Source organism: Suncus etruscus, chromosome 10 (genome assembly GCF_024139225.1).
Source record: "Suncus etruscus isolate mSunEtr1 chromosome 10, mSunEtr1.pri.cur, whole genome shotgun sequence".
NCBI lineage: Eukaryota > Metazoa > Chordata > Mammalia > Eulipotyphla > Soricidae > Suncus > Suncus etruscus.
The window spans coordinates 2,381,569-2,393,797 of NC_064857.1; the positions used below are offsets into that span (position 1 = coordinate 2,381,569).

The following is a 12,229-nucleotide window of genomic DNA, read 5'->3' on the forward strand; positions in this document are numbered from 1 at the left end:
TGAGAGTCTGGGAGATAGGTCAAAAAACTAGAATGCGGGTGTTACTTTCATGAGGACAGAATCAAATCTCAGGTACTGCATGGCTTTTCCCTCCAGCATCATTGGAGATGGCATTGATGGACTCCAGTACCATTCGACCTAGTGTCACATCTCAGGCCTGAAGAGCTGGGAGACTTGTCTGAGAATCACTGAGGATGATCTCTGAGCTCCCCTAGTACTTCTTCAAGATATTTCTAAATTTAAGTTGGTTGATATTATTTAGAACTGAGGTCTATAATGCTGTAAAGGACAATACACCAAGTATCTGATGTTTATTGGGCCATTAGTACTCTCAAAAACCTGCTTAATTTTTTTCCAGTGCATCAAGTGGCTGCTATGGTTAAATTAATGGTAAACTAATGGTATGGTGGTTTTTCAATACAACTTTATTAAGTAGACTGAAGTTGAAACTTTATTTTCCAAGAAATAGATTCTGTTTTTAATTTTATTTAAACTTTTGGAAAATAAAATATCCCCATCACTTAGATGGTCCAAATACAGTTACTGGTAGAGTTGGTTAACTTATTCAGAATAGAAATATATATTTAAGGATACATGCACATCGTGTATGTTCTGCAGTCATTATGTGTGCCTTTGTTCTTGGCTCCTAGATTAACAATGCTAAAACATGGTAAGAACACTTACAGGGGTCAGAGTGGGGGTGCAGCAGTAGGGTGTTTGCCTTGCATGTGGCTGACCTAGGATGGACGATGGTTCACATATGGTCCCCCAAGCCAGGAGTGATTTCTGAGTGCACTGTCAGGAGTAACTCTTGAGCATCACCGGGTGTGGCCCCCAAAACAAACAAAAAAACAAACAAACAAACAAAAAGAACACATTTTTCTGAGTTATTTTTCATGTTTATAAGAATTCACTAACATGTTACCTTAAATTTTCTCCATTCTTTTTTCTCTCTGTCTGATAACCAAATTATTTTTGTTTTCACTGTTACAGAAAAAAATTTTCTAAAAATATTGATGGTATTTATCTGTTTAAATTAAATAACTCTGTGGTTATATGTATGTATTTTTTAGGATATTAAGATTTCTGTAGTGAATTTAACCCTTTGGTTCCTCATCAAAAGACAGAAATTTGTAATTTCTCTGTAACCAGACACTCTGGCTTAGTCTTGGTTTAAAAATACTTATCTGTCTTCTCCTAAGTCAGTAATTTAGACTCTCTTTGACAATTGACCTCCTCTATTAAACAGTTACAAAAACATATGCTGATCATAATCTTAAAAGATATAGTAATAATACCAGAATCCTGAAAGTCAAAATTCTAAAAGTGGTAAGTCCCAAAGTCACAAGTTTCTAAACACATAGTGATTTCAAACTTTTTTTTTTTTTTTTTTTGCTTTTCCAATTGTTTATTGCCTTGGATTTATTTATTTATATCTTTAGTTAAGTACCATGACAAAAATATTTGTATTTGGTTTCAGTCATAAAAAAGTACACCTAATTCTGACTTTTTTTTTTTGGATGGTGTGTGCATGGAGAACATTTAAGAAAGGAAAAAATGAAAATAATGGAATCTCATTGTTTAGGAATTAACTAGAGATTCAAATTCACTGGAGGGAAAAATGCAACCTTGCCCGCAGAGTACTATGTCTGGAAAGTTGTTCTTGGTGAGATCAATAGATTAGTATCCTATTCCTGTGATATTCAGGAAACCACAGAAAATTAAAACCATGGAATTGAAACTTCTTTGGTTTTGCTTTCAAAGGAGATATAAGGAGGGATTGAGCTTCTATATTTTGCAATTATTTGTCCTTCATAATCTAAACATAGGAAGTTGAGCAAAAGAAGATCCTCCAAATGCTGTGGAGGAGCAATTGAAAAAGAATTACTGTATTAATTCTTGGGTTGACAAGCTGAAAATGTCAGATCATTCTTGAGGGTAGTTTTTAGTTTAGTGCGTTAAAAGGAGTGTAGTTCCCTAGAAGTCCATTAATGTTTTCATTTTGCCTCCCTACCCAAAGAATACTGGAAAGATTTTTTTTGGGGGGAGGCACACCCAGTGATGCTCAGGGGTTACTCCTGGCTATGCACTCAGAAATCACCCCTGGCTTGGGGGATCATAGGGGACGCCAGGGGATGGAACCGCGGTCCCTCCTAGATTAGCGCATACAAGGCAAACACCCTACCACTTACGCCATTGCTCTGGCCCCAAAGTTTTTTAAATAAAAAAATCTTGAAAAAAATATTTGAGGGTTGTAGCGATAGCATGGAGGTAAGGCATTTGCCTTGCATGCAGAAGGACGGTGGTTCAAATCCCGGCATCCCATATGGTCCCCACGCCTGCCAGGAGCAATTTCTGAATAAAGAGCCAGGAGTAACCCCTGAGCACTGCCATGTGTGACCCCCTCCCCGAAAATAACAAAAAAAGTTGTCTTGAGACTATAAATATAAATCATTGCTACTTAGAGGCTGAGCTAAATTAGTAGTGAGATCAGATGTATTACCTCCTGGAGACAAACACTGCCAAGGTGAGCATGTTCAAAATTACATACACACTTGAACATATGCACATGCAAGCACATATAAACACACCTTTACATCTTCCTCTGATTTGTTCACCACCTGATACATTTTTGGGGAAAAGTAATATGTTTCCTTATTAATCTGCATGTCCCTGCCAGGATTTTCATTACAGATTCATTAGGACAGGCTAGTAAGACAGCTCCAAAAACTACTGCACATACCTGGAGAGGTCCAGCCTCTTCTTCTGGCCCTACATACACTTCCTAAATTGAGAGATTGGATTTGGGTACTAGAGAATACTTTTTTGCCAAGTTCTGTCAAGTGCATAGGAAAAATGCCCAGAGGTTCATTTGGAATGAACAACTATTGGAGAAATTATCAAAGAACCATCCTAATGGAAATGTTTATCCATCAGACTTTCCTGAGAAAATAATTGTCTTTCTAAAATAGCACTGATAAGGATGGTGAGTTTGGGTTAAAAAACAGCTGGACTGTTGAAAGCTTTGTCAATCAAACCACCTTTGTTGAAGACCGTTGTCTTTGTTAGCATGCCCACATTCCCATGAAGTCCACAGTCCCAGAAAAATGGCGGACTTCTGAGAAAAGCAGATGCTTTTGTGAACCCACTAGACTGAGAAAAAAAAGTGGGACCCCTAATTTGGTCCCATCACTGGCTTTGTAAGTCACCTTTGAAATAGGACACAGAACAACTCTGACCTAAAAAGGTCACTGATGAAATCAATAACCACTTCAGGGCAATTTTTTAAGAGAAGAGAGGCAGTGTTGATAATGATCAAGGATGAGATATCCCTAAGGTTTATTCCCGGTAGTCAGACAAATAGCTCACCATGTTGATTCAGAAATACGAAGGTTGTTCAGCAAAGATGGATTCACCCATTTCTCTGGGTTTTTCTTTTCACTTTCACGCGTGCTTCCATCACAGAAGTCACACAAAAGACATCTTAGAACTAGGACAGGTGGCTCTCAAAGCATCCTCATAGTGCTTCACTCTGTGTCTGCTTTATTCCAATCCTCCAAAGTTTTCCCATCATGGATGAATAGAAGGCAAAGGTCTCAGCATATCTGGCAAGACCTGCCCCATTCCAGTCGTGGTGCTTCAAAATGGCCGTGAGGTCAGCAACTGGGACCCCAGAGCTCATCAGAGTTCATATCCTTGTATTCTGCTTCCATATGGAATTCGTACTCTGCTGGATTCTTCACCTGATCTCTGAGATACCTCCTCTGGGAGCTTTGCCATTAGCCCTCAAGAATTCCCACTTCAGCCATTGGTCTGTTGAAGGGCATCTTGGTTGTTTCCAGAGCCTGGCTATTGTGAATAGTGCTGCAGTAAATATAGGTGTGAAGAAGGGGTTTTTGTATTGTATTCTTGTGTTCTTAGGCTATATCCCTAGGAGTGGAATAGCTGAGTCAAATGGGAGCTCAATTTCTAGATTTTGGAGGAATCTCCATATCGCTTTCCATAGAGGTTGGACTAGACTGCATTCCCACCAACAGTGGATGAGAGTTCCTTTCTCTCCACATCCCCGCCAGCACAGATCGTTCTCATTCGTTGTGATGTGTGAGATGGTATCTCATCATTGTTTTAATTTGCATCTCCCTGATGATCAGTGATGAGGAGCATTTTTTCATGTGCCTTTTGACCATTTGTATTTCATTTTTTTTTTATCAAAGTGTCTGTTCATTTCTTCTCCCCATTTTTTGATGGGATTAGATATTTTTCCCTGTAAAGTTCTGTCAGTGCCCTGTATATTTTGGAGATTAGCCCCTTATCTGATGGATATTGGGTGAATAGTTTCTCCCACTCAGTGGGTGGCTCTTGTATCCTGGGCACTATTTATTTTGAGGTGCAGAAGCTTCTCAGTTTAATGTATTCATCTGTTTATCTTTGCTTCCACTTCTTTGGAAAGTGCAATTTCCTCCTTGAAGATGCCTTTATTCTCAATGTCATGGAGTGTTTTACCTACGTGTTGTTCTATATACTTTATAGTATCAGGTCTGATATGAAGGTCTTTAATCCATTTGGATTTTACCTTCATACATGATGTTAACTGGGGGTCTATGTTCTCTTTTTTGCAAGTGGTTAACCAGTTCTGCCAGCATCATTTGTTGAAGAGGTTTTCCCTTTTCCACTTAGGATTGTGGAATATTATGCAGCCGTCAGGAGAGATGAAGTCATGAAATTTTCCTATACATGGATGTACATGGAGTCTATTATGCTGAGTGAAATAAATCATAGGGAGAGAGAGAGAGAGATGCAGAAGTCTCACTCATCTATGGGTTTTAAGAAAAATAAAAGTCATTTTTGCAACAATCCTCAGAGACAGTGAGAGGAGGGCTGGAACTTCCAGCTCACTTCATGAAGCTCACCACAAAGAGTGGTGAGTGCAGTTATAGAAATAACTACACTGAGAACTACCATAAACATGTGAATGAATGAGGGAACTGGAAAGTCTGTCTAGAGTACAGGTGGGGGTATGGTGCGATGGAGGGAGATTTGGGACATTGGTGGTGGGAATGTTGCACTGGTGAAGGGGGTGTTCTTTACATGACTGAAACCTAATCACAATCATATTTGTAATCAGGATGTTTAAATAAAGAAAAAATAAAAATAAAAGAATTCCCACCTCAGAGAGCTGGGGCAATAGCCCAGTGGGTAGGGTATCTGCCTTAGATGCAGCCTACCCAGGTTCAATCTCTGGCATCCTGTATGATCCCTGAGCCTGCCAGGAGTAATTTCTGAGTGCAGAGCCAGGAATAACCCCTGAGCACTAGCAGATGTGACCCGCCCCAAACCAAACCAAACAAACAAAAAAAGAGTTTCCACTCCAGAGACTGGAGCAATAGTACAATGGGTAAGATGCTTGCATTGTACACAGCTAATCCAGGTTTAATCCGCAAAAACATATAAGTTATTTTGTCCCCACCCCAGCCTGTTGGGAATGACACAGTACAGAGCCAGAAATAAATCCTAAAGTAAAAATATAAAAGCATGAAAATTAATAAACAAAAAGAGTTCTACCCCCTTCCTCACTCCCTTCCCTCCTTCCTTCCCTCCTACTTTCCTTCCTTCTCTCCCTCCCTACTTTCCTTCCTTCTCTCCCTCCCTCCTTTTCTTCCTTCCTTCCCTCCTTCCTTCCTTCCTCCTTCCTTCCTAAGGCTCTTCTTTGCTTTCACATATGTGCTTCCAAGTGGTATCAGTAAGCCCTGGGGTCACTGCCAACTGGAATGAGTCAATGCTAAGGTGAAAGAGGCGATGCTGTTACTGTTCAGGGATGCAGAAGGCTACTTAGGACATTCCAGTTCAAAGCTACAACTTTTTAAGAAATAAGACCACCATTTTCACCCAAGACTCACATGCAAATTCAACATCAAGTTTCCACAATCTGTGGTTTAGGACCCTAAAATTTAAGTGCAGACAGCAGTGCGTGAACATATTTAACAGCGAATCTCATTAACCATCTGTCTCAGACATGGGATTTCTTTGGGCAGTTTGTAATCACATGTAATCACATCACCAAAAGTGCTGAGGAAGAGAATTCTTGGTGACCTGAGAGAAAACGAAAACAGTTCCTTCATTAAATCACATTATAGATTCAGTGGAAGGATTTGTCTTAAGAAGGCAGCTCAGCTGTGCTGCCTGTAGAACACACCCCAAATCAGTGTGGACACTGATGCACTTGAGCTAGTGTGGGAAGTCCAGGGGGTCCAGTTCTGTTAAAAATGCCCATATTCAGAAAGGGGTAGTAAGCTGGCTATGCAAAACTCTTCATTGGCCAAATATCTGAGGAAGAGTTCTAAAAGCATGGCATGAGGAAGCACACAGATATAAACTTTTTAATGCTTTCTTTCTGATTTTGAAATTCGTGTGGAAACATCAGCTAATATACACATTTCCTAAAAATATTGGATGGACTTTGGGATTGGAGGGAAGGCTTAAATAAATACCTCTAGTAGATCCCTAATTGTGATGATCTATTAATGCCAACCAATACAACTTGTCTCAGAGCTTATCTTCCATGGGAATAAAACAGAGCTGCCAGATTATGGTCCTTGGTCATTTGACAGCTGAAGAGTTTTGAGAGAACTGAGAGGACTGAAGGTCCTTTTAGCTTCACAGGCACTGATTGACTTTGCTTATCTCAACACAGCTTGGGATCCTGGGTGGGCACATGTATGTACAGGTTCCTGCCACATTTGCAGAAGTATGTTATTCCAGAGAAGTTCCTGTAGATGATTCATACTGAGTTTGAACAATGTGCCCTGGAAACAGAACAATGGGGAACAACTGGGAGATTTATGTTTTTATATGACCATGTACTTGAGAAATGGAGAATGTTTCTGTAGCAAATGAAAGCTCAGATGGTATGATAAAAAAATAAAGCTTCTGAATCACACAGCATTAACAAATGGGGCATTATTCATTTATTATTTTTACTAAAAAATAAATATATGGTAACTTAGTTATAAGTTTATGGTCTATTCTTGAATACTAATTCTTCATGGGATTTTCCATTCTGGGCCTCTGGGACTCCAATTATTCTTATGTTGTTTCCAATGAGTTTATCCTACACATCTCTGTTCATCTATTCACATTCTTTGACGATTTTTCTATCACCTGATCATGCATTTTAAGGCTCTCTTCCTTTCTAACATTTTCTGTTATGCATCTCATCTTTAGCGTACTGCCTCTGTCTTCAGCCACTGTTGCTCACTATTACTCATTGTTACTTTTACATTCCAGTGAGTTTTTCATTTCACTTACCAAGTATTTTAGCCTTGTTATTTCAGTTTAAAGTGTTCTCATTCCTACTTTCATATCTTCTTGAGTCATAGTTGTATTTCATCAATTTGTTTCAGGCTTTTTTTGAGTTTATTTGAACATCCTCCACATTTCTTCTCTAAAGTCTTTACCTGAGAGGCTATTCAGGTGGCTGGTATTTATTGGGTCATCAGAACTACCATCTTCATTCTCTAATCATGGTAGAGGTCTGTGTTGTTCCTCTATATACATCCCTGAAGAATAGTATTTTCTATATTTTCTATATTCCATGTTGGGGTCCATATATGAGGAGAATGGTGCAGCCACAGAGTAGATTGGAATAGATATACGCTTAGGTTTCTGTCCCTTTGGGGGGTGGGGCACGCTCATATCTACAGAGAAGTCCCTGGTGTTGAGGCACAGCTGGGGCATGTGACTGTCTCTTATTTTACACTTTTAATAAAATTTATCCAATTAAAATTTTGATAAATCTCTGGGGCCATAGAGATAGCACAGCGGCATTTACCTTGTAAACAGCCGACCCAGGGACCTAAGGTGGTTGGTTCAAATCCTGGCGTACCATATGGTCTCCCGTGCCTGCCAGGAGCGATTTCTGAGTAGATAGCCAGGAGTAACTCCTGAGCACCGCCCAAAAATCAAAAAAAAATTTTTTTTGGATACATCTCTTCTTCTACTAACATTGAAAAAATTGTCAAGAAAAAATTTCTGGTTTCTCTTAAACATTTTCAGTCATATTTTTACACATGCATGTTTAATGAAGAATTTTGGCATAATGCCTGACTGATTTTAGTTCAGAAAGTTACTCAGGTGATACAGCTAGACATTCTTTATAGGTAATTTAAAGGATTTCTTTGGATGCCCTAAATCTACATGGAATGTTCTAATTTTCTGCTTAAAATCAATTATATTTTACTTCTGGATATTTCAGAATATGTAAGACTCCACAAAAATTGGATTTATTTTCTCTGCTTGTACCATTTCCCAATATACCACATTTGTCTTTTTAAAGGTCAGGCATGATAAAAACAGGCAGTATTTCTCACTTACCTTGTTTTCTTACTTGTTGAATTTTCATGTCTGAGTTTTCTAGAAAATGTTAATGTGAATTTCTATAAATGTGACTGTTCAATTGCACAGTCTATGATTTATAAAGAGTTTCAGGCCTTGGAAGAAGAAGTACTTCTAGGATCCAAGATATTATTCATATTAGTAGTACCAATAAGAGCAATCTTTTTCAAATAAATGAATTCTTCCAATGACTCAGAAGTTAAATCCTGGTGTCAAATTTACTTGATTATACTTTTTCTTTCTAAAAATATAACATGTTATATATGCATTTAAATTTGTACCTTCCTAGGATCTTTCTATCTTTTCTATTCAGAAAACTATTCTGAGGCATCATTATTGAGCAGTAATATCTATGAAGTAATAGCATGAGTGACCAATTATGATTAGAGCTTTACGGGGGAATTTTTTTTTATCTAATTAAGGAAGAGGAGAGCTTATTCTTTTTCTCCCTTTTCAAACAAAACCTCTCATAATAATTGTGCAAGTGCAGTGGCTAATTGCTAATTATTTTGTAAGAATAGTTCTGAGAATAGCTAAAGTCTATATAAGAGGGGTAAACATAAAATAGCCAAGAATATGTTTGAACAGAGGCATATGTAACAATTGACTATTGTCAGGTTCCACAAAGCAACACATGTCAAGTATCTGAAACCAATTCTTGTTAGCTTCCAGCGTAATAAAGTACACTCAGAGATATCATAATTTGAGAAAAATAGCCTTTTTTTTTTTTTACATTTCAGTCGTGGTTTATGAGATCTACACGCACACTGGCAGGAAACCAGGTGCAGAGACAGAATCTAATGTTTTTATCAACCTCATTGGCACCAGAGGAGATTCGGGGAATCGAAGGCTTCATCGATCAAAAAATAATCAAGTCAAGTTTCGGTGTGGTCAGGTAATGAAAATATCTTTAAGACTTTCTATCCACTATCAATTTTCTAATTTAAAGAAAAATGGAAACAAACACAGAAAGTCATCAAGTGAAAAACTGGTCCCAGTTGAGAAGTACAAGGAGAAGGGATCCTTGATGTGCATCCTTTTATTCTGGAGTTAAGTGTATGTGGGACCTAACCACATATAATGATATCATAAGTTCTAGCGTTTGATTTTTTCTTTTAAAAGATAACAACAGCAAAAGAAAAGTAGCCAAGAGTCTACTTCCAGGAAGAGAATTCTGTTTGGCTTATAGTAATATGACCAGGTAGCTGACAACTAGAAATATTTGGTCTCATCTTTTATTTTTTTCCTGTTTGTTTTGTTTGGGAACAAACCAGTGGTGCTCAGGGTTTACCATGGTTCTGTGCTCAGGCAGCACTCCTGGAAAACTCAGCAAACTATATGAAGTAATGTGAATTGAACCCAGGTTGGCTGAGTTCAAGGCTGAGTACTACTTTACCATAGTACTATGATTCTAGGTGAAAAGCATTTCTGTGCATCAATTTTATATCTTTCATTTTGCTGCATAAGTCTATTGTTTCTAGAAATTTTTGGTAAAATCCTTAGGGTATTTAGAGTTTGGCATCTAATTTTCCTATATGAATACCCTTAATACCTCTTGTATGTCTAAATTCTGTAGCAAATACTTTCAACATTACATTGAATAGAAGTAGTGAGAGTGGAAAGCTTGGATCTATGCTTAGAAATGTCTTCTGATGACCATATGGGATGCCAGGGATCAATCTAGTACCGTCATGTGGAAAGCAAATGCTCTATTTACTGAATTATTGCTCTAGTCTCTTAAATTGGGTTTTTAACAGTTTTTTTTTTTTTTGGTTTTTGGGCCACACCCAGTGGTGCTCAGGGGTTACTCCTGGCTGTCTGCTCAGAAATAGCTCCTGGCAGGCACGGGGGACCATATGGGACACCGGGATTCGAACCAACCATCTTTGGTCCTGGATCGGCTGCTTGCAAGGCAAACACTGCTGTGCTATCTCTCTGAACAGTTTTATAGATTTACTAGAGCTATGAAAGCAGGACTAGAGGGTCAAAATTCCTGAAAGAATGGAACCTCATATTCTGCATTACATTCCACTTATATTGGAAACAAGTGGAAGAAGTTAACCCAACATTTAAAAATTCTCATGATGGCAGAAGCCAATGCTGCTGTACCTAAGTATCAAATGCTCACTAAGGCCACACTAATTCTAAATGTGGGAGAGCAACCTGCTTCCCAGCACCAGACTATGCCCTGGTGTTCCAAGACAGCACTTTGGTTACAAAGGACATGGCCCTGAAATAATATCCCAGATTTTATACAGCTGCATCAGAGATTTCTTAGTCCAGTGAATCCTGGAGAATGAATCCTGGAGAATGGAAAATGAAGTGAAAAAATATGCACTTCCAGACTACAAAGGGAAATATGGCAAAGCAACACAGAACTGTAAGAGGAAGTAGAAAAAGACTGTAATCCCGATGAATCAAATAGTAACATTATTCTGTATAAGCTCTCTGAAAAGGACTTCACAATGGAAACGCATAGGATATTTATCTAGCTCAAAGAAGTTATAGAATAGATGGCCAATAAAACACAAGAAGTTATGAAAACAAAAATGATAAAACTACAAACAGAAATGTCAGAACTGAGAAACTTCATAGGTAAAATGTAAAACTCATGGAAGCTCTCTCCAGCACAGAAATAGCTTCTCTTACCACAAAGACTGGTGAGAGCAGTTAGAGAAATAACTGTACGAACAGCTTCTGTGACAATGATAATGAGAAAGAAATAGAATGCCTGTCCCAAAGACAGGCGGGGTGAGGAGAAAAATGAGAAATATTTGTGACATTAAAGTTACACTGGAGAAGGGTGGTGTACATTCAATAACTGAAACAAAACTACAAAAAATATTTTGACCACACCCAATGGTGCTCAGGGGTTATGCCTGCTTATGAGCTCAAAAATTGCTCCTGGCTTGGGGAACCATCTGGGATGCCGAGGACCAAACCCAGATTTATCCTGGCTGAGACATGTGCAGGGCAAAAGCCCTAGTGCTGTGCTATCACTCTGACCCCCAAACATTTTTGTAACCACAGTGCTTAAATAAAGAAATTATTTACTCCCCGAAAAGAAAAAGAATAATAGCTTCTAATGACATCATCAGTGAACTCTAAGATAAGGTCCAGAAAACCTCTAGACAACAATAGAAGATGAAAAAAAAATCCCTCAAAATAAATGATCAGATGACAAGAGAATTTTGGAATAAATTCAGGAGGAAGAATATAAGAATTACTGGGATTCCAGATGGCCAGAAAGACAACCTTTATGACAATACAACAGTCAAATATATAATTGTCATGCTCCTAGAGCTGAAGAGCACATAGACCCACATCCTAGAGCCCCTAAGGATGACAGCCAAAAGAGATCCAAATAAAAATAATTCAAGACATTGGGGCCGGAGCGATAGTGCAGCAGTAGGGCATTTGCCTTGCAAGTGGCTGACCTAGGACGAACCACGGTTGGATCCCCCGGTTTCCTATATGGTCCCCCGAGCCAGGAGCAATTTCTGAGTGCAGAGCCAGGAGTAAACTCTGAGTGTCATAGGGTGTGGCACAAAAAGCAAAAAAAAAAAAAAGGCAAAGAAAGAAAAGAATTCAAGACATATTTTGATCAAAATAATGAAAAGGATGGAAAAGGATAGAATACTGAGGTAAAAGTAAGAAATTCCATACAAAGGATTATCCTTAATGATTACAGTATTTATCAAATAAGACCTTTTGAACTAAAAGACAATGATGGACATAGTAAAAAGATAAAAATAAAAAGCTCAGTGTTACTACTGCCTCACCAAAACTTCTTCACCCAGCAAGACTCATTAAAATTTGAAGGAATGATACACAAATT

At 38.4% G+C, this 12,229-nt stretch overlaps 1 protein-coding gene across 1 annotated transcript in view; it reads left to right on the plus strand.

The window, feature by feature from the left end:
* RP1 (RP1 axonemal microtubule associated) overlaps positions 1 to 12,229 on the plus strand; it is a 249,468-nt gene that overhangs the window by 212,657 nt on the left and 24,582 nt on the right. The window contains exon 26 of the mRNA XM_049782407.1: positions 9,132 to 9,286. Within this exon, the coding sequence (XP_049638364.1) occupies positions 9,132 to 9,286 (155 nt within the window). The remainder of the gene's footprint in view (positions 1 to 9,131; positions 9,287 to 12,229) is intronic.